Genomic DNA, 22,219 nt, shown 5'->3' on the forward strand with positions numbered 1-22,219 from the left:
ATGGATAACAAAGAACTAGTTCTAGCAATAGAAAATACCGGAATTCAAAAGGCTTTTAAACCCAGGCAATTTCTATTGTTAAATAACTCATACACACACAAAGCATCCCCAAGCGACTAATCACACTTACCCCAGGGCTATGCTGTGAAATAGCAAAGTGAGGTTTACCTTGCCTAGAACAAGCCCTGAGAAGGAACGCTTAAAACTGTAGCCACCATTGGGAAAACAATCCAAGTTTCACTACTATGACGAAGTATAGCTTAATTTAAGATTATTCTATTCTTCACCTATTGGTTTAAGTGTACTACACTACTTACGATGTTTGAGACCAAACATTGGATTGTTTCTTTAGCTATCCCTCTTGGATGGTAGCACAGGAGCATTAGCGTTCCTCAATTCGAAGTTGCTGTATCAAGTGCTTTTCAAAATTCCCCAGATACTAACATTTGGGACAATGACGTGAACCTCAAGGAAATCACCATCTTCCTCTAATGAAATCAGCAGTGCCTTTTAGGCACTTCCTCTGAAATATGTTAGCAGTGTTAAGATGAAACAGATGCTGAAAGTTATTCCTGATGACTGGCTTTAAGGAAAAATTCTTTTTTAACAATCAGGCAGATAGGAAATAATTAACACTCAACATTTTGACAGGACTAGGTGATGTAACAACGAAAACACAGAGACTGGCTTTTTTTAGGTACTTTCTGTCTCACCTGCTCAAGTTTATTTCAGTTGAGGGGTGAGGAAAGAGGGAAAGCAGTGACACAAATTTTAGTGATTTGGTTTTAGGCATCTTGGTACAGGTTTGGGAATCTCTGTATTCATGGCAGAGTTAATACAGGTGGTACAGATATTATCCCAAGTACTGTTTGAAGGGAAATGAACGACAGCATCTGCGACACAGCTCAAAGTAGGCAGCGAACAAGCCTTCTTATGTTGCTTTGTAGTAAGTCAAACCCTCTGAGACCAGTCTACAGATTCTGGAGAGGGACAGGATTAAAGGAGTTGCTGTGCTAGCTCTTTATTATCTGGAATCCCTTTATCTTTTTTAGAGTTCCTCTCCCTTGTTTTTTCCTATGCTAGGTCAGTAATTTAACACCTTGAAGCTTTCAAATCAAAAGTTAAAATGACCTTACTGTGTTGAATTATTAGCCCAGGATCTAAAAAAAAAAGAAGGGGGGGGGGAGGGGAGAATCTCTAAAAACAGGCCTTTTGATCAGAGCAGCATCCTGCAGTTTGCTGTAACTCAAGCTGGCCATTCTTATATAGTAGGAATTAAGGACTCCCCCTGCTAGGCAGGGCCCTATTAAAACACAATAGCTGTCTGAAAAGGGTAAGCAAGCTGATATGGATATAATAGGCCACATATTGGGGCCCCTTTCTACTCTAAAATAAAGCTGCTTCTTAGAGTTATGAGCTGGGAAACCTAGTATTCAGGAAGATGGGAAAGGGTGTACAATGGAAGATGGTAAACAGCCCTGCAGAAGCCCTTCGAGGTGCTTAAGGGGAAAGTAAAGAAGCCATTGGAGATAAGAATCAGTCACTCTGGAGTATCTCTTTCAGTGTGATCAGGTGCTGTTTCAGACCACGTGGTGTTTCAATGAGTCTGGAAAGGTCTTGTTGGTATAAACAGAAACTTAGTTTTTACAGTAGAAAACACGGTGAGTTGAACACCACAGAGACAGCTGCATGAGTAACACTACTAATAGTTTTACGGAGATCATTGCAAGTTGATACCCAGCTTCCCAGAAAAAGACCCTTGCCCTTTTCCCTCCATATATTAAAAAAAAAAAACCAAAAATAGATCTCCAGAATTATAACTACACAAAGAAAGATGCTAACTCTCTAGCTAATGTATTTAGTATTTGTTCAAACCGGTCCAACCAAACATTTGGGGCAAGAAGAAAATTCCTTATTGAACTGCTCTATAGCCTTCTATATGCTGAGGGTATGGTAGATTCAAGTTCTCAGTAAGCTTTATTATCAACCAACCATGATCTCCATTCTTTGATTTCCTTTATTAACCAACAGATGTACTTTTGCCCTCCCTGTCATGCTGTGAAATTCATTCACTAGCTGCAAGACACCACAGAAATCATGCAGCGAACCTGTGGCAAGGGCAATAGGATGGCTCAAAGAAGAGAATCTCTATTAAAAATACCAGTAACACATGGTAGTGTTCAGATTTCCTCTAGTCTAACAACTCTGGAAGTAGCTATGGAACTCACACTGGCTGGAGATAGATTTTGATACCAAAATGTCAGTGTCAACTGAAGGAGGAATATGAATTTGAAAATTATTGAATAACTGCACTCATCTTGTGCTGCTGAGATCAAAGCATAATGCCAATGAACACAAACTGGCTTGTCAGTTTGGCTGAGGCCAAAGTACAAGCACAAGTAGGGGCCTGCTTGCTCCATTCTGCACGTAGTCTCCTGCATCTCTTTAGACAGTTTCATGTTTTAGAAATTAGACTTCTGATTCTTTTAAAAGGTAGCAGCACAATCATGTTACAATTGTGATGATCCAGGAACTACCAAAATACAACTTAGTAACTCTTCCAAAGAGATTCAATACTGGTGCCATGCATTCAGCTTCCCTATTTGCTCTTTTCAGTCTTGGTTAGACTGGAAAATTTCAGAAGAAGAAAAAAATTACAACTAATATTTTTGCACCTATTCAGTTGCCTTGGCAAGAACTATAGCACATCAAAGACTGAGCAGCTTCCAGTATTTCCATCACAGCAACAAATGAACCTTGCCAGAATTCCTTAATATAGATGAAGCTTCATCACTTGACATTAACACTAACTCTGCACTCAGAGATTGCTTAGCTAAACCACTTTGTGCTCACTACAACTGTCTGGCTACAGTGTTAACCAGCTACAGTTTGTCTCATTTATTTGAACATACAGAATAGGATTAACTTTGCAGGACAGGAGGTTACTGCAAGTCTCTAATGCTAAAGTATTCTGGAATCTCTCTGGTTTCAATGCTACACAGCATAGGAAGCCTCAAGTTCTCTGAAGACATCCAGATTTCTAGAAACTAGACTTCTTCGTTGTTAGTTTTGTTTGCTTGATTTGTTAAGGAAAGGAAGATAAACGAAGTTTGAAAAATGCATTTTGCAAGTAAGGTATGAGACTTTTGGCAATTTGCTCCTCACGAGGATGCAGAGACAGTTAAGGGATTTTATCCTGTAAAGGATAAGGAATCCTATTATGGGATCTCATCACATCTCATTGCTGCAGGCATTTGCTGATTTTTACAGCTTGGCATATCCAATTTAGGAGAAATTTTACATTTGTTGGCCTTGATCACATCGGAACACATGTACTCCTAGCAAGGCAATTAGAAATGCTCCTCATTTATAGCCTAAGAATGAATACAAAACTCGTTCCAACACCACAAAACTACAAAAAGAACAACAACAAAACCCCAAAAAAATCCCCTACACACCAACCTCAATCGTGATCCATCTTAAAGATCTTTCTGGGAAAAATAAAGTGTTCCTCAAGCTTAGACTACTTTATTCCAATTTAATACAAAATCTTACAAGCTCAGATAGATGGAAGCCAAGAACTCCTCTGAAACTGACCTCCTGTGTGCGTATATAAAAGTAGTCTAGACTCATGCCAAAACGCTACATTAAAACCAGAACTAAACCATACGAGTTAGTAACACAGAGAAAGGCACAGTCATTGATGAAGGTATCACGTATTCAACAGTGGTTCTCTTACAGCTTGAGATATCAAAAACTTTATTGGAGGAAACACTATGTTCCAGAAAAAAATCCTAACAGAAAACGATAAAACTACACTTAGTGAACTGCAAAAATAATAAAAAAACCACACACATTATAAGGGAAAAATATCAATGGGTGCCAAACTTCCTATGCTATCATGTTTCACCTAAGCCATTTCTTGTCTAGTGCATTTCTACTGAATTCCAGGTGCCAATTTCACATTACTGAAACAGTTTTCTTCAAAACATTTACAGAAGCTGCAGGAAATCCAATCCTTACAACATGTGACCAAGCATGAAAAGAGATTACTGCTTTATATACACATTGCAAATTGTATGCAAAAGACTGTAAATACTCCCACCACATCTGTTGTGGATATGTCACTATTTATATTTCTCATTTTTTCCTATATATTCCATCACAATGACTCAGCAAACACAGCTGAGTAGTCTTCCAGAATGATGTAGAAAAATGCTTGTCAAACAGTGATCTCAGCATTGAATATCTGTTTTGCTTTAGGTGAGCTCTACTGCAGACCTTTCCTCAGTGGAAGACAGATGATATAAGATTGCCACAGTTCACCAATTATGATGTGAGGGCCCTTTGACTTCTGAAGAATACAAACTGAAACAGAGCAGAGATTTGTGATCACAAATGCAAGAACAGGGAGGAGGAACTAATGGTCCAATACCATACAGATTAAAAACAAGTGGACTGTTGGAGAAAATACACAAGGACTTTGAGGCATCCCAAAAAGCATATGACGAGTACTACAAAATACTCAACTGATGGAATGAGTTATGGCTAAATAGCCATGAAGAGCACACATACAGAAGGTTCCTTAAAGATGTTATTAGAAACAGCAATGACATGCATATCTATTTTGTTGTACTGCCAAATACAGACAGTGGGATGGACCGGGGAGTAGGAAAACTGTACCACAAACGCACATAACTGAGGAAAAATTAATTCTCTATTACATTCTAACCTAGATCAGAGAGATAAATTTTCAGTAAATCATAGGGTTTTCTCCTTTTCCCTCTCCTTAAATTATCCAGACTTGTTTAAAGAATAAATTTACCCATTTGAAGTGTGTCACAAAGGCTGATTTTAAATTCCAGCTACAATCATGTGTACATCTCTGAATTTGTACTAGTGACATCAACAACTGTGATGAAAGCAATAAAACAACTGGAAGCATAAACAGAATTATGCTAGAGTTATGAATTAAAACTAGACAGAGGATAGTATATCCAACTCTAGCCCAGAGAAACAGCACAAACACATTTAACTCAGACACATACAGTCCTAACACACCTATCATTTGCCAAGTTTCTGGACTTTGGCTTTTGGAGAATTTAAAATGTCTGGTTTTCAGTTTTATTAGCTATGAACACTGCCTATATGCAACTGGCTTTAACTATCATTAAAGGAAGCTCAGCTTCATGGCAAATGTGTTGCATTTCAACATTCAAGGCTGTAAGAAGGAACACATATATACCTGACTACATAAGGTCTCCATAAGGTAGCTGTTCTGCTTCTGCTGCAACTATTCTGGCAAAGACCACAAAATAAATAAGTAATTTCCATGACATAAAGGAATAGGAGAGAAGCAGGCAAAGACTGCACTGCTATGTCAGTGAATACATAATTGAAGTGTCATAATCTGATCACACTGCATATAATAAAAGTTGTGATTGTGTTTCTTCAAATAGCAAGAGCAGAGTACAGCTCAAGTCAGCGTGTAAGTAAAGTGAAGGGTTATCTACAGACAACTACCCCATGCTAACAAGGTGCTGATATAAAATGCTAACATTCATATGCTATGGCAAGTTCTCTAGATTTTTGTGTCACCAAAACAGTACTGTAAGTTTCCTGAATGGAGTATCTTACTGCACACAGCATCAACAGTAAACATTGTCTTTCATGTCCACTTCTATGTTGCTCCTTTAGCTACAAGCCTCCTGAGATTGTCTTGCCTACCAAAAAGCTTTTTTTACCTTCCCCCACCTCATATTTCTTTGCAAGGATTTGGATTCATTTGAGTACTCACTCAGCTGTAAGATTCTCAAATATACACAAAGAATACACTACATTTTCTAATATATTGGTAACATGTTCAAACTACAGTGGGAATCAGCGTGTTATTCCCATTAATATATGCATTTTTTTCTGGTTGTTTACTCAATAGCAGTTATCCCAATCAGCGTATTTGTCAGGCTAGGACTTGTTGCAATGCTTGTTACAAAGAAACAACTCTGGGAAAATCAGGAATTGGTAGATCCTGCCTGTTAGATGAAGATACGAAAAGCATTTCTGCTATCAAGCAATTCTGTAATGAAAACATCACACTCCAGGTAGCAGATCTGCAGGTTCTCAACGAAATTCATGTAATTTTAATCACACATAAACTAAGTCATCCACACCCCCCCAGAATCTTCCATAGGTCTCATACAAAATGGGTATCCCATGCACAGTGGACTGGGGGTATTGAAATCTCATTTCTAATATGGTTGAAGAAATTTAGATTACAAGGAAGAGACTCTGCCATTCTGACAACTCTTCTCTGTAGAGGTAAGACAGAAAAGCTTTGTGTCCATTAGCAACACTCTAAGTGGAGAAATATGCAACTATTATAGTTTCCACTGAAAGATTTATCAACAAATGCAGTCCTGCAAATCCATCTACTCTGTGGAAAGAGACTTTGAAAATGCCTCTCTCATAGCAACTTATTCACATTAGCTGCAAAATCTACTCCTCAGAGCTTCTGGCATGAGTGCCGAGCCTGAGTGCATATATTAATTCTCTTTCCACTGATAACTGAAGAGCAAAGAAGAGGCAGACAGCACTCTTATGCAGTGCCCTAGGGATCTAGGAATCCCAAGTAAGAGCTTGTCAGGAACCATCACGCACATTATCCCAGCTGAGATTTTCAGCCCAAAGGGCTACTTCACAGCTAGGTCACTGACAGCAGCAGCTTCATCCCAATTGCGTAGCTCAGTGCAGTCTTGCATTGAGTGTGATCATTTTGTCTTTTTCGCTCCAGATCAGAATCCTGAGAGTATTTGAGGAACACATAAAATACCACTTTTGCAATTGCTCATAAGATTATATCAGAGACAATATCAGCATTTTCTGTAAGAACCTGAAAGTATTGTTACCTCTCAGAGGCCACTGAGTTGCTCAAAACCAATACAAACAGAACTAACACTAAAAAAAAAAAAACAAAAAAAACCACCAAACCAAACACTCCTCCCCCAAACAGTCTTGCTGAGAAATCCTACAGAATGACTCCACCTCTCTGACAGGGAATCTGGCACGACTTGTCAAAGCCCTAAGGACCTTCTCACTACTGCTTTTGCTGTATATACTACAATTGTAAAAAGCACAGAGACAACATTCTACAATGCTAGGTGCTGTAAAGCACATGCAGTACAATATCATTTCTGTCTTGAAGAACTTACACTATCCTTGAGAACAAGACAGAACAAGTTACTGTGAAAAGGGGAAAGATGCAGAGCAGATGACAGCAAGATGATGTCAACGATAAGGTCTACATACACAGAGATTAAAAAAAAATGATGGATCTAAGCTAGGTCTAAGAACCTCTCCCCTCTATAAGCAGATAATTCAGCTTATTTCCAGTTGCCAATTAAGGTTGTGTTCAGTAGTGGCTTATTTCTCATGGGCATCCCATCTGTCCCATGCCTGGCCATTCCCCTCTGCTCTAACCCTCTCAAGGGCACTGAGACCATTTTAAAGAGGAGGACCTTGTTGACTCTGCAGACTTATTTAGGTAGTATGGGATAGCAGTAGAGGGTTGAACAAGCCAAAAGTTTTTCTGATACCAAAGCCTGTGTCACTGCTACTGCCAGAGAAAGCCACGGAGCAGTATCACATTTGTCCCTGAGGAATGAGTTGAACAAATAGTTTTAGCCAATCCAGACAACAAGAAAAAATGAGGTATTTTCATTGCTAGAAGTTGATACTTCTCACCATGATAACATCTTCCTATCCAAGGATTTCAAACTATATAGCACTGGCAGTTCTGCTACTCTGAACAAAGCAAATGCTTCTTTGTGTAAAACAGGGCTCTACACGGTACAGACCTGATATTTTGAATTGTGAGGCACACAACAGATGTAAAAGCAGTATCGGATCCCCAAAACCCCCAGACACACAAATCACAGACACCTTCTCAGACAAATATTATCGAATTGTCACACAAGATCCAGCAAGGGCACTTCAAATTAGAGCCAGCAGAAACATCCTTTAGAGAAAAAAGGAGATCTCAGACATCAGTTTGCAGAGCCCACTGGAAGTAGCAATGCACCTGCAAGCTAAAAGCAAGATGTCTTTCTCAATCATGCTCCAGCTGGCAGGTGGTCAGGGAGACATTTCACCAGAAACAAATGAAAACAAGAAGTGTTTTGGGAGAAGAACACAGATTAAAAAAAATGCCTTTTCCTGTGTCTCTAGTTCACTTGTGTTTGGTTTATCAAACAAACTAAAAAAATGATTGGAAGAAGAGTTTCCTGTCTGAGCGAAGTTATCACTGAGTAATATTTCTGAGCTTTCCAAAGAGTCTCAAAGAGAGTAGCACATCTACCTGTGAGCTGGAAGAAAAAGTTTCAAGTACAGGATTAGTCCAGAAGAAATGCAAAAATTATGAGTAGGAAGTCTCTTGGTCAAATTTTTTTTGCCGCTTCTTCCGGCTGAAGTGAAAAAAGCCAGGCGGCCTCCCTTAAAGATCCCAGAAAATATAAAGTGGGATGCTATGCATGTTCCCTCTGCATGATCAAATGCTTTAGCATGAGGGCTCTGTTTTTCTTCAGCACAGGAAGATCAAGAAAACAGGATGATAAATAATGTATAGGAGGAACATGTCCCTTTAAGATACGTTGGCACAGAAGTTAGGCTGGAAGAAGTAAAGCAGCATTAGTGTATAATTACACAGAGGGCTTTCAAGAGTCTGCATTTCATGGAGATTCAAAAGCAGAGCAGAGATTTCTTGGGTTTGTAATGAACAAATACCAGTAGCATTTCAGCATATCTATAAAATCAAGACTAGCCCTAAGAGAGACATAATTTACTCATTTAGCTAAAAGATGTGGATTAATGGGCAGAATGGTGATTGATTCCTTTTCCTGTAAGAGTCAGGAGTGACTCAGATGAGGGGAGCCTCAAGGAACTCCCAAGACTGAAAGCAGATGTCCAGCTGATTGGGACAAATGAACGATGGAATAATACAGGAGAAAAAGTATCCTTGAAGACTACAAATATTCCAGAAGGACAACTGCAGAGATGAAGGTTGGCCCTCTGCAATCAGCAGTCCTGGTGCTAGGCTGTGGATAGCAATGAAATACATGCTCAACTTAATTTCCTAGAAACAACTAGAAATACTCATTGCCTGCAAAACACTTAATGCTTGATCCATACAGAGCTACATGACCTCGTAATTTTCAGCTCTGAAACTTCACTAAGGTAAGTTAAACCCCAACAACATTTTCTTAATTACCCATAAAAATAGTTGGTATAAAGGGCACAAAGATCTGAAGTGCAATGCGTGACAGAAAGGCCATGATTGCTCTTCAGCGGTGTATACAGCCAGAGAAGCCTGTGGAACACCACTCTGTTGAAAAGTGTGCCCTCTGGGAAGAGTTTGGAGAATATCTAACACCCATCCTTGATACACTGACTTTGTTATTTCTGAAAAGTTACAGAAGTCATTATTTTAATCCCATGGACACTCAAAAAAAAATCCACAAAAACAAAACCAACCAACCAACCAAACCCCATCTCACTTGCTTGGGCCTACCTGCTAGCTTTCTAAACCCTGGGCTTGATCTCTTATTTTAAGTGAGTATAAATAGGGAAAGCACAATGTGAAAAACTGGACACCCTAATACCAAGGCCCTTCATCTCAAATCATTGCAGCACACTTCAAAATATGCACATGCCAATCCTCTCACTTAGAATGACCTAGAACAAGGAAAACACTGGGCAAGTGCACACAAACCTCCTGGAACCTCACAAGTTATCTTTGAGTTTGAAGATAATGAAAGTAAAGATAAAAATCAAGATCCGGTTTATTTGCATGGCAGAGCAATACAAAGCCAGCGTAGCCTTCAAAGCACAGCCTGAATAAATGCTGACTGTTGTTCGGATGAAAAGAAATCTATTGGGCAGTGAGGGCTCACCACGAAGTTCTGAGAGCCAGAACATATGACACATCCATAATAGGAAACTTTGTATTTTGAGTCTGCCTACATCCACACTGCCAATAATTTATTCTCTACATAAAGAATCCAACACTTCAAATCTTAAGAGTTCCACAGCTCTCAAAATTACTAAGCCAGTTTGTACTTTGGTACAGGGACACAGTTTGATCTGCTAAACTCCAGACACACTATAAAAGAAACAAACAAAAAAAAGCGCCACTGTAGAAATTCACATCTTTCTTTGAAAGTAAATGGGAAAAACATGATCTCCAGCACCTAAGTCAATCAGAAGATTGTGCTCTATCTTGACAGTTTTGTTTGTTATAATGATCTTTAATTACTATTTATTCTTTCAAAGGTATAAGAAGAACAGGAAGTGAAAAAGAAGGTTATTATGTCACGATGAAGTAGTACCATAGAGAAGCAACGTGAGGAGTTTCAAAAGGTGTGGAAGACCTCTTTGCTCACCATTTAATTTTTTCAACCTGTATGATCAGAAGTTTAGAAAAGGCTCTGAGGTAACAGTTTGAAAGCAGGTGCAAAACAAATCCAATGTGGAGAGATGCCTGAATGATGATTTCACCTGGGTATTTCAGAGCCACCTTGCCTTCAATCCTGGTAAAGAAATCCCATCAGTGGGTGGAGGTCATTGTAGTCATGCTCCTTATCTCCCTTAAGCTCTTGTTTACTGACTATTTGTTCAGCTGACTAATCTCAGTATTACCTTCTGTGGAAACTCACTTATATCAGATGGAGTATCGTGATTGCCAGTCACATTAAGTGCATAGGTTGTACCTTCATTTGTCTCCAAAACTTACTTGCGGTGATTAATTCTCTGCAAACCTCACTTAACAGTGACCACTGCAACTTGCTCAGAACACGGAAGTACGCTGTTCATTGGTTTGTATAGTAAGAGTTTCATTCCTGATATTATGCATTTTTAAGCTTTGGTAGTTTACAAAGAGGGAATGCATTTTGAGAGTTTAAGCTACTTCATATAAATTACAACAAAAAATACCACTCTCCTTATAAAATCCATGTAGTAACAAGTATTATTTGATTCTAAAATAGATTTCTGAGTTATTTTAAAGTCAGTATTCATTCTAGTTACACTAAGTCACAGACAAATGTTAACAATAAAACTAAACAGCTTTAATAAACTGATTCTTTTAGCAAAATTGCCTTTTTGCTGTTTTGCATGGGTCTCATAGATTTTGCAACATGGACAATTCATGCCAAGTGAAAGCTGGAAGTACTCTGTTGAGAGCAAAAGAGATAAGGTATTACCAAGAAACCATGTTTTCTTGTTATAATGCCATCTACTTAAAAGATCCATTATACAAAGAGATGCAGCAAGATGGCCTGTATATTACCTCCTCTGCCAAGATGGTCAAAACCATGCTAGTCTTGAACTGCTTGTTACCTTATCTCAAAAAGAAAAGAAAAGCTGCAAGTTTTTCAGACTTTATCTTAGTTACTCATTTGCCAGTGACAATCTCGGTTGTTTAAAAGTTAAAAATGTTCATGGGGTAAGAAAATGTAATGCAAGCTGTCCAATCAATTAACTAGCAAGTTAGATCTTGTTTGGAGATTAGATGGACTCTAATGTGCAGGAAAAAATGAAATGAAGTAACAAAATTTAAAAAACCAAAAACAAACACAAACAACCAAACAAACAGAAGAACATGCAAAAACCCCTGAAACTGTTGTCAACTGAGAAAGAAAGCTATTCCTATGCTTTGAGTTCTTCTTCCACTGCTGTAGTACAGAGATTGTTGTGAAATATTCTGCACATTGCTTGCTTCCTTTCCTGTTATCTTTTTCCGAGGCAAATCAAGGAAAGATTTTCAAATGGGCATCAAAAGACAGAAACATACAACCACTGCAAGCACACGCATTACCAACAGATCTTTAATGAAGCTGCCTTGAAGAGTTTTAGGCATTGTGCAAGACATCATCAGGTTGGCAAAACATACAGCAATCGGCTGAGTCAACATTAACACCACTAAAGACCAGCACACAGTTTTTCCTCTCCAAAAAATCTTTCCAAATTAGTAGGAAGAGATGACCTGTCCTAACTATTATGTTCATTACGCAGGTTATAAGGGAGGAAGAGGAATTACATTAAAGCATTTAACAGGACAACATTCACACGAGACAAAACAGTTCATATTCGTGCTCAGAAAAAAGAAGAATGAGTGCTGCTGAAACCAGAAGCAGTCTCTGCTTTTGATACTAACAGCCCTGATTAAGGCAAGCAAAATTTGGTTTTCTATATGCTTTTAAAAGCTCTGCCCTGCAAAGTGACTGCTTCACATGAATGTTTGTAATAGGAGAAGTACTGAACTGTATGAAACCCATGCACATTTCTGAAACACGCTCAGGCAGCCCTTGGCTAACCCAGTGAAATCCAGCATTCACAACATCATCAGCATGTGTCCAGTTTCATTCTCCATGTACCCTGCCTGTTTCCAAAGCCCCCCTCAAGCTGGCCCTATTGGCAGTATCCTGATGTACTTACTATTCAGTGAAGAACCTGGCAATGCCATACTGACTAATATCTTCTCTGTTCTCCAGCAGCTGGCTCACTGCATCCTCCATGTACGTGAGGACATGTCTTTGAGCTGCAAATAAAAGACAGTAAGAGACAAATTAGAATACAAGGGGCCTGCAAAGCCCAGAGCCAGACCAACCTAGTTGTGTGCCTTACACAAGAAGCCAACAAGCATTTGCTCCCTGAGTTAAAGAGTAGAGGTTTCAGTCTCCCAGATACTGACAGTAAAATTCCTGACCTAAATCCTGTTTCCTTTCCTCGCTACACAGGGTTAGTCATTAAAAGTGCTGACCTTTTTTTAAAATCCCCCAAGATTCTGGAAGTAAAGAAAGAGAAGGAACAGTGGGACTGTCCCATTGTAAAAAGTTTACTCAAGAGGAGTTCTTGATCCCTGTGCTGAGCCACAGCCATCTTTCCTATAGAGACTGTCAATGCCGTACCTATGGGGCTGTTGCAGAGCTGTAGGCATTCCCTGCCCTTCCCTTTTTACCAAAGCCAAATAGCTCTAAGGTTGTTCTGTAAAGCTTTTTTCCTAAAGGTGCAAATAAAAGTACATCTGCTTCCATACAAGCACTAGTGAATGTTCTTGGAGTGGCAGGTGAGGAACAGGTCTCAATGCCAAGAGAGATTTATATTGCTCAACAGTCAGTCTCAAATAACTGCCTAAACCAAACAAAAGGAAATTTCAGAAGTGGTGGATCTGCCAGTACCCAGGCACAGGATGCCGCTCACTTATAAGACTTCTGAGTAGAGATAGTTTGGTACAACACAAACCATTTTGCTGCTTCTGCAGGGGGCAGACTCTGTGCGAATCAAGCATTTGCCAGGGAGGAAGCAACACAGATTTGCCACTGAACCCCTTTGATGTTTTTGGCTAGAAACCAAGATGAAGCAACAAAGAGCCGAGTCTGATGTGATGCGCCAGCTACCACGCAGTACGCTTTCCAAATCCACAAGTTCAACAATCAGAAGACAAGTCACAACGAACCCAGGAAAATCATTCCTAACCTGGAAAGCACACAAACCCTGTTCCCAAAGCACACACCTCCATCCTAAACACATATGCTACTGCACCTTTGCAAGTAGTGTCGTGTCCTAAAAAGAGCAGGAGAAAACCCTTAGGGGATATAGGAAAGGCAAAAGCTGTTCTTGCTTCTTGCCAATCTGCCCCAGACTTGGCAGCATCACCCCTCACCAGCAACTGGCCAACCTCAGACCCACATCAATATTCTTCAAACCGTTTTAATTTGTGCTTAATATCCTGGTAAGCACCAAGCCCGCGCCACTTGATACATAGCATGGAAGTCCCTTTCATCTCAGTGTGGGGCAGGTGGACTTCAAGAGAGGCCCGGAAATGATTATTCCCAGTGGATACAGTGATTAAAAGTATGTAAGTATGAACATTGATTGCTATCAGGGGATTTCTCTGCCTAGAACATTTTTCAGGACAATGGTAAAATTGGTTAAGCACACCCTGGAAAATACTTTGCAGCTGATAGCAAAATGGTGAGCCAAAGGTTCAAAGATATTATCTGGCACTAAAAGATACAGGGCGTAGCTTTATTTAATTATTTTAATGCAAAGGAATAAACTTAATTTATGTGAGCGATTAAAGAAAAATAGCTCTGCGCACCTGTGTCCCCTGAGGGAGGAATGAGTCGTGCAGCTCAGTCACAGGCTCAAGATAACAGCAACTGCGTAACTTTATTCCAGCCTATCCTTCCCCTGTCTTCATTCTGCAGCCCATCTCCCATCTCGTGCTCAGAAACTGGCTGCCCAGGCCTCTCTTGAGCTGTCAGTGGTACCACATTAATGGAGCGAACAGTCCACCCAGCCTGCAATAAACTTCTGCTCAATTGCAAAACCATTCTCGAAACTTTGTGGGGAACTATACACTCCTTCTTTCATAGAATAACCCCTATCAATGAAACATGTATTTGTTATTTTGCTTCTTTAGAGTCATTAACCTCTCCCCTTAAAAGCCTATGGGAATAGACCGGCACATTCCCGCAGCACAACGGGGCTGACCTCTGTAACAAATACCTTTGAGTCTGCTCCTGGAGAATAAATTAACTTTCAACACAGAATTTCAGACATTTCTGTCACACTTAAAAACGTACACAAATATACACGGGTCGCTGTTGAATACAGCTGATAGTAAAAGGGTATTTCTGTTAAGTTTTTGCTGCATGGCCTAAGGATCCTGGCAAAGAACATCTCTCCCTGTTGCCCAGAAGGTAGGTAGAAGCGTGGGGGAGGAAGAAATTGGTGAGGGAGAAGCTGAAAGAAAATAGCATTTGCAGTCCCCTTGAGAAGTTCCTCTTTTTGGCTCTCCAGCTGCTGTGCTGTTTTCCAGGTAGCACAGCTCACAGTGCCAAGGCAAATTCCAGCTCTGGCTTCCTGTTCGCTGCCTGCCCAGTTCCATGGAATGGTACAAGCAGTATGTTTTATAACCCAACTAACTCTACCTTACACAGAAAAGTTATAGAATAAAATTTAATTTGCAGGCAGGTCCTAGCACGCCAGAGAGGCGAAATAAAGTGCCAGGAGTCTGGTTGTAGTAAAATAGTAGTTCCATAATTTATAGAAATGGCACTTTCCATAACAAACACTGGAATCATACTAGAACATTAACTATTTATGCCAGCAGAGTTAAAAGTCTGTGAGGTCCTGTGCAAAATAAATGAGAGGATTCATACATTTTAATACTCCTTGAAAATTCATGGAGATAATGGTGTATTCATATAAATGTTGCTTATATTTTGAGGCCCACTTTGCAACAATGAGGCAGCAAGTCAAAATTAGAACGTAAAGCTCAAATGCTCACACAACTGTGCTATTACAGCTTGCTGTCTCTACTCATTTTCTTCCTGATAGAATTCCAGTACACCACAGCTTCCACACAGGAGGGATCACAATAGGTTATCCTCAGCATTTATTTATTTATGGCTTATTGCAACAAAGGTTCCCCCAGCTGCTTGTACAAAACCTTCAAAGTTAATGGTTCATGCTTAAGTCTTCCCTGAAATCCCATGCAATTACCCCAAAGAGTAAGCAAGTGTGCCTGCCACACTCATTTGGTAAGCGCTATGCTTTGTTGTCAGTTTTAAAAACTACCAGGCAGCTTTCACAGATCTGACAGCACAAGTTCACAGAGGAGCCTTCCGGCAACCCATGACCTGACTGTAAGTAGATACCCTTGCACAGAATATCTTAATTCTTACAACTGAACCACTAATAATGATGTTACACTTAGAGCCTCTGTCCAATCGGTAGCAAAATGTACAGTACAGCTCCTACAGAGTTGGCTACTGCAACACCCAGGAGAATGGGCCCTGCTGGAGTTGCCCCCATACGGACACGCTCACACCGCACCATCACTCACATGCCCAATATGAATTTTGCAATCAATGCACTTTTGGCTCAGAACCAAATCTGGGGATGAACAGTGGCTGTTCAATTCAAGCATGGCCAGAGCAGGTCATATAAATCTCCTCCAGCTTGCAAGTCAAAGGCAAAACAAAGACTATATGCACAACCAATCCACAATCTCCATGGACTTCACAACAGATTAGACAATCGCAATTTATTCCATTTAGCCATAACTGCACCAAATAATTTTTGCATGTGTATTTAAAAGAGTAAAAACAGTCCTTTTATAAGCCACCAAATGACTTGTTTCAATCTTCTTATGAAAACAAACAATCCACTAATTCATAGGTTTGATTACAAATATCGTAAGAACAAGCTCTGATACTTGAAAAATCTTGAAAGAAAAGGAAAATTTAATGCAAATAATATCACTGCATGCAACAAAATATATGCACAGAAATTCTCAAAGCCAGAAACTCAGAAGTAAGGAAATAATGTCATCTTTAAGTAACAATATTGCATATATGTAATATTGGTATTATCAGCAGCGCTCAGGAATGGAGAGGATTAAGACCTTGGAAGTGCCACAGTTCTATTTGTGTCCATTATGCAATACCTACTTCAGCACATATTAGCACCACGATTCCATTAACCACACTATTTTTGCATTTCAGTTTCCCAGTTTCACAAATGCGATACATCTCCCTGATGCCACATCAGTAAGAAGCTTCTCTTTCCAAGAAGTCTGCCTGCTCTCAAAGGCTGAGAAGTATATCAGCACACTTACCAAGAAGCAATGCTGAATATCATCCTTGAAAGGAATAGCCATAAAAATAGCAGCAGATGCTGCGAATGAAAAATAAAGTGCACCAAACAAGCGTGATCAGAATAAATTGCTATTGGATAGCAAAACGTATCACATACCCTGTTTAAAAGGAACAGCAGAAGAGAGCCCTACAGCAGAGGTAAGTATTTATCAAAGTATTATCAAATCAGCTAGCTACATTATTGCTCAACTCTTCATGAGAGAGGACTTCTTCTGGAACATGAGCTGATTATCAAAACAATTTGTACCACATGCACATAACAGCGCATTTTGTTTGGTGGCTGATTCATTCCTGGCATAACAGAATATGTTGAAAAATCTGGAGTGAGAATTCCTGGATAATAAGACCAGTTTTTATTAACTATTTGCCTCCTCCTCAACTGAAGTGCCAAAAATACACACTACTTGGTGCAATTAACATTATGATTCATTTCAGTTATCAGAAGTTCAACAGCATAACAAACTTTAAAATGCTATAAGTATTCCAAATATATTAAAGTCTCTCAAAGTATATAAGGTAACAACTAAACACACTTCCAGAACTGATTCTGAACTGAAGCTTAGCTAAGGACATGACTGTATTACACACAGTGAAAAGACACATCTATACTAACACAAGATTAATTTCATGCAAATATTACCAAAATAATAATTATGCAAGAGGGAGTTAGTAAGGATACAAACTGCAAGAATGAAATCATGTCATCTCTGGAAGTTTTTCCAGCACTAATTGTCTTTCATGATGCTCTTTTTCAGCTTTTCAGACATCACTAAGGAATGGCCTGAGCAAGTGAAGTATGGAAACAAAATAATCAACCTAAAAGTTAAATCACTGTACAGCTGTAGTTCCTTCCAGCTTTGCACAGCTTCGCAGCGTAAGTTGCTATTAATCCTCAAACATATCTTTTTTTTTTTTCTTTTTGAAGGGCAGAACATGCAATGAAGTACAAGTAAACCTTGTCATACCAGAGATAACACTGCAATGCAAGACATGCACTGTTACTCAGGAACATGCTAAGCGGCCACACAACTATATTGTATTTTGTATGCTCACAGTTTAAAAACCACTTTCAACAAAATATTAAGAAATGTTTCAGTTTACAATTTAATCTTGACCATAACTGGAAATTTTTTCAAACAATTAATCAGTACATTAATCACAAACCACGACATTATACTCTTTCAGTTTGCATTCCTGCAGCTGCAGAGACTGATTTAATCATCCAAGTCTCTCCAGCAGACCACCTCCTACAAGATGATGTACAGCTGCTAAAAATCATCACCTCACCAATGCAAAATCATTGATCTTGAAAAAAATAATCTGAATTTAGGCAGCGTATTACTAACCTCATGGACATAACTGTCATTCCAGCTTGTTATAAGGCATTAAGTAGCCTAATGTTTCCCTGTCTATTCATACTCAAACACAGAAGGACTGTGTACTCTCCAGTTCTGTAAATCTACATAGATCAGAATCAGATTTCACCTGTTACCTTTCAAGTTAAGGTGGAAGGCCTGTAGTGCAGGTTTGGGAATGAAACCTCCATCTTTTGGGGAAAGTACTAAACTGAGTCTAAGAAGATTCAAACTTGAATAACATTTCTACAAGCAAATTCTTACATGTCCGTGGGGAGGTCATTCATCTTCCACATTGTAGTTCTCCTATCTGTATAACAGAGCAAGAAATTGGAAAGAAAAAACAAAACAAAAAAAGCATTCTCTTGATTCTATGAGTCTCTTTTCAGACCATAAGCTCTTTCAGCCAGAGTGCCTCACAGGAGCTCATTAAATACCTAGACAAAGAGGTGACTCAGTGTCAGCTGAGATGTCTGGATAACAATGTAACCTATACACTGATTATGCTGTTAAAAAAAAAAACAATTGCACTTGGACATTCAACTCAATACTTCATAAGACTGTTCAGAAGAAGAGTAAACCCCAGGTATCTGCAAAGTCTCTACGCAACTGAAGTTCTCTGCTGGGAGCTACTCAGTTCGTAAAAGCACCAATACTATGAATATTTTTTTCTAACCATGAAGCCCAAGTCCGCTTACAAGAGAGATGAGGAAACGCATTTCTGGCGCTTAATAGCCCCACGCTTTACTGGTAAGGCACTTCCCTAACAGAGTATTTATGTTCTTATGTATCTTATATTGGCAATGGAAGAAAAGAAAGCACATCCTGGAGTTCGGGAATGGAGGAGGGCAGAATCCAGAGGAAAATGAAAGCTCAAAAATCTGTAATAATCTACTGCATTTTCTCCAAAACAGAAAAGGGAGGGCAGTGAGGGATTAAGTTTGAAGCTTCAGAAGACAGCTGCATAAGTAGAACAATACACTAAGAGCTCCATTGCCTGCTATAAATAACTGAGCTATCACCAGTTATTAAACCATAATGAGGAACGCATGGAAAAGTGTCCCAAATAGGCCTCATTTTGCCTACTGTAGTTCCAGTCTCATCCATCAAACGAGAAACACATTTTCATCACTGTCCCCAAACACTAAATGTTGTTTATTCAGTGAAAATGCTGTTTAAAATGTCCTGCTTTTTGTAACATTTTCACTGTAGCCTTTCTGCCAGCACTGCAGACCTCATCTGCTTTCCTATTCACTGAGTATCAGTCATGTCTGCTCTTCCACCGACTGTCTTGCAATCATTGTGGTATTGAGATAATGTTGCCATGAGTTTTATTTCCTAGGAACTCTGCTGTACCGAACATTTGCAATTACTTTTCATCTTAAGCGCATGCTTAACTCTCTTCCTGTTCACTTCTGCTTTTATTTCCCTCTTAGCATCAAAACTGGATGTGGAAGAATCATCTCAAATGGGAAAAAAGAAAAAGAAAAGTAATGCAGCAAGTAGCACGTAACGTTATTCTGGACACTCATTTTATTTTTCGGCCTGGTTTTGGTATTGAAAAGGAGAAAAAGAGGTTAGATGAAGTTTGCCCATTCCAGATCAGAAAAGACAGTGCCATCTGATCTGTGAGACTCAGAGAATACCTTCTATGGCAGCCTGGGGCAACACAACTCCAGAATGAAACTACAGAAAGTGAAACTTATCACAGTTGCTTATAATCCCACATCAGACAACTATATCAACAAGACGCAAAGGCACGCAATAGAACAAATCCAAAGAATGGTGATTTAAGAAGGCCAGGCCAATGCAGAAAACATAAAAGCATCTTATGAAAATGTGCCGGGAGGTGCGTTTATTTGCAGGGGGGACAGTTGAGTTTTTTGGGGTTTTGGCTGGTTGGTTTTTAACCAATTTCCTACTGCTTATAAATAATTCATTAAGTAGGATCTGTGAGCAGTTTGGTAAACTACAAAATCTCATTAAGACAAAAACCATTGTTATTGGTAACATTTACAGCTAATAATGTAGCAGACTCTTTTTCCCTTCAGACAACAGATATTGCAACCTAAACAGAAGGACATACCAAGTGATCAACAGAACAGGCTCTTATACAAATTATTGCTCAACCTGACATGCTCACACATGTGTCTTTTTGTGACCCCTATCTCAGAATAACTTAGAAGGTTTTACAAAATGAAAAGGGAATGGCATATCAGCCTATGGAATGGAGATAAAGAAGGCTCACTTTAAGTAGGTTAATAAAGCTGCTTGCACCAAACAACCTGGCACATCTCTTAGAAGTCACATTTCTCATCTTCAGATGGGAGACAGAAAATCTGTTTACTTTTACACTTTAAGAATTTTTAGTCTGCTTCCTAGATTGTTTTGAGTGATTCAATTCTTACTCGAAGTTTCACACATGTAAAAGTTAAGTGCTTATTTCATTAAAAACAATTAAATTAACCTAAAACTATGTTGGCTCATTGAAAAAAAAAAAATTGCAAGTTTCAGCCTAGAGCAACTCTGTAGAAAAATTATGAGCCTCTCGATTAACGTGTAGGTTGAAAATGCTGATGTAGTGTGATAGCGTAGCACAAAACCAAAGGGTGTATCTACATGGCACACTGCAACACTGTTCTCAAATACCTGAACTAGCTCCAGAACTGCAATCGGCAACAAGAACTTCAGAAAAGTCAGTCTCCGAAGAACCACCACAAACAGAGCACTAAACTCCTATTTCAACCTTGAGTTTCCCTAACACAGAACAGCATTGCAGTTGCGCAAGCATGCGCAAAGCATCCTACCAGCAGTCTGGCAGCAATAACACAGAGATTCTACTCTGAGACTAATTAGATCATTCAATTGCTTAAATAGTTCTGTGCTATGCTTTGATAGAACAGTCAGATCCCTCCTCATTCACACTATTGCTAGGCTAAACAAACTCAGCTTTTTTAGTCTCCTCCCTGAAGGACAGGTGTTTCATTTACTGGAAGCCAGCAGTGTTTCTCTAGTCTTGTTCCATTTTAACTCATCAGAGATGGCCAAATCACGAAACAAGTTGCACAAACCAACTCATGCCATTTTTAACCTTTCCTTGTACAAGAAAGTCACAGTAAATTATGTATACCTTTATAACAGTTATTACCAAACAGCCTCTTGGGCCTAGAAAGTAATGGCTGAAGAGTTTCACTTCAAGAGTACCATGCTGAATAAATTCCAAATGCTTACTACTTGTAATTCATCTCCTCTTTAGCAATTAAATGAAGTCATATTGACTTTATTCCATCCTAATTATTTTTATTTGACATGTTAACACTGAATCTCTTTGCTCCTTAGTTTCCTGGAACATCAAGCAGTAACACAAACTGTTAGAGCCAGCGTAACAGGATGTAGTCTGCAAGAGAGCGGCTGCTTTATAAGCTAAAAGATTTCCATTTTATGTGGGAAACGTTGCAACATTACCTTATTTCAAAAGAGAAGCTGACACTCAATCCACCTCCCAACATACGAGTGATGGGAAATGAGCATAAAATAAGGTTGCTCACACAGATTTGAGAGCAAACCAGGTTGGTAATGGCCTAAACGAGGTTACAGTCTGCCATGGAGCAGCTTGGACGCTGCCTCCCACCATTCACACAGTGCGAACGAGACGGGGAGGAGCCCGCAGCTCACCCTTCCCAGGCCGGCGCTGCCCGGGCGGGGATCACCCCGAGGGTCCCCCAGAGGACTCCGCAGCCCTCCCGCCTCCGGGGGATCCCGGAATCGCAGCCCCCTGCAGCCCCGGCATGTCACACCCGGCCTGTCACCCCCGGCGCTGCCCCTACCCAGCCGAGAGGGCGGACACGGAGTCACTCCACTCGCTTCGGCCCGGCCCAGCCGGGGCCACACCGCGGGCCTGGGGCCGCTCGCCGCTGTCCCCGGGAAGGCCGGGCCGGGCCACAGCCACCCCCAACCCCGCGGAGCCACAGCACACCCAGGGACCGGGCCCTCGGGGCGTGGCGCCGCCCCGCTCCTCACCCAGGTACTCGGGCCCTGGCAGCGAGAGCCGCTCGGGGCTCAGCATCCTCCCGCCGCTCCCTCCCGGCTTCCGTCCGTTTCCAAGGCACCCGACGCTGCTCGGCCTCTCCCCCCGGCTGGGAACAC

General features: G+C 40.1%; 1 protein-coding gene across 5 annotated transcripts in view; it reads right to left on the bottom strand.

The window, feature by feature from the left end:
• Positions 1 to 22,219, bottom strand: part of CSTPP1 (centriolar satellite-associated tubulin polyglutamylase complex regulator 1) — an 83,041-nt gene extending 60,822 nt beyond the window's left edge. For all 5 annotated transcript variants that reach the window (XM_071809143.1, XM_071809144.1, XM_065838346.2 and 2 more), the window contains exons 1-2: positions 22,094 to 22,219; positions 12,487 to 12,589 (exon numbers count right to left, since the gene is read on the bottom strand). In XM_071809143.1, the coding sequence (XP_071665244.1) occupies positions 12,487 to 12,589; positions 22,094 to 22,139 (149 nt within the window). In that variant the 5' untranslated portion in view covers positions 22,140 to 22,219. The remainder of the gene's footprint in view (positions 1 to 12,486; positions 12,590 to 22,093) is intronic.

Source organism: Patagioenas fasciata, chromosome 5 (genome assembly GCF_037038585.1).
Source record: "Patagioenas fasciata isolate bPatFas1 chromosome 5, bPatFas1.hap1, whole genome shotgun sequence".
Taxonomy (NCBI): Eukaryota; Metazoa; Chordata; class Aves; order Columbiformes; family Columbidae; genus Patagioenas; species Patagioenas fasciata.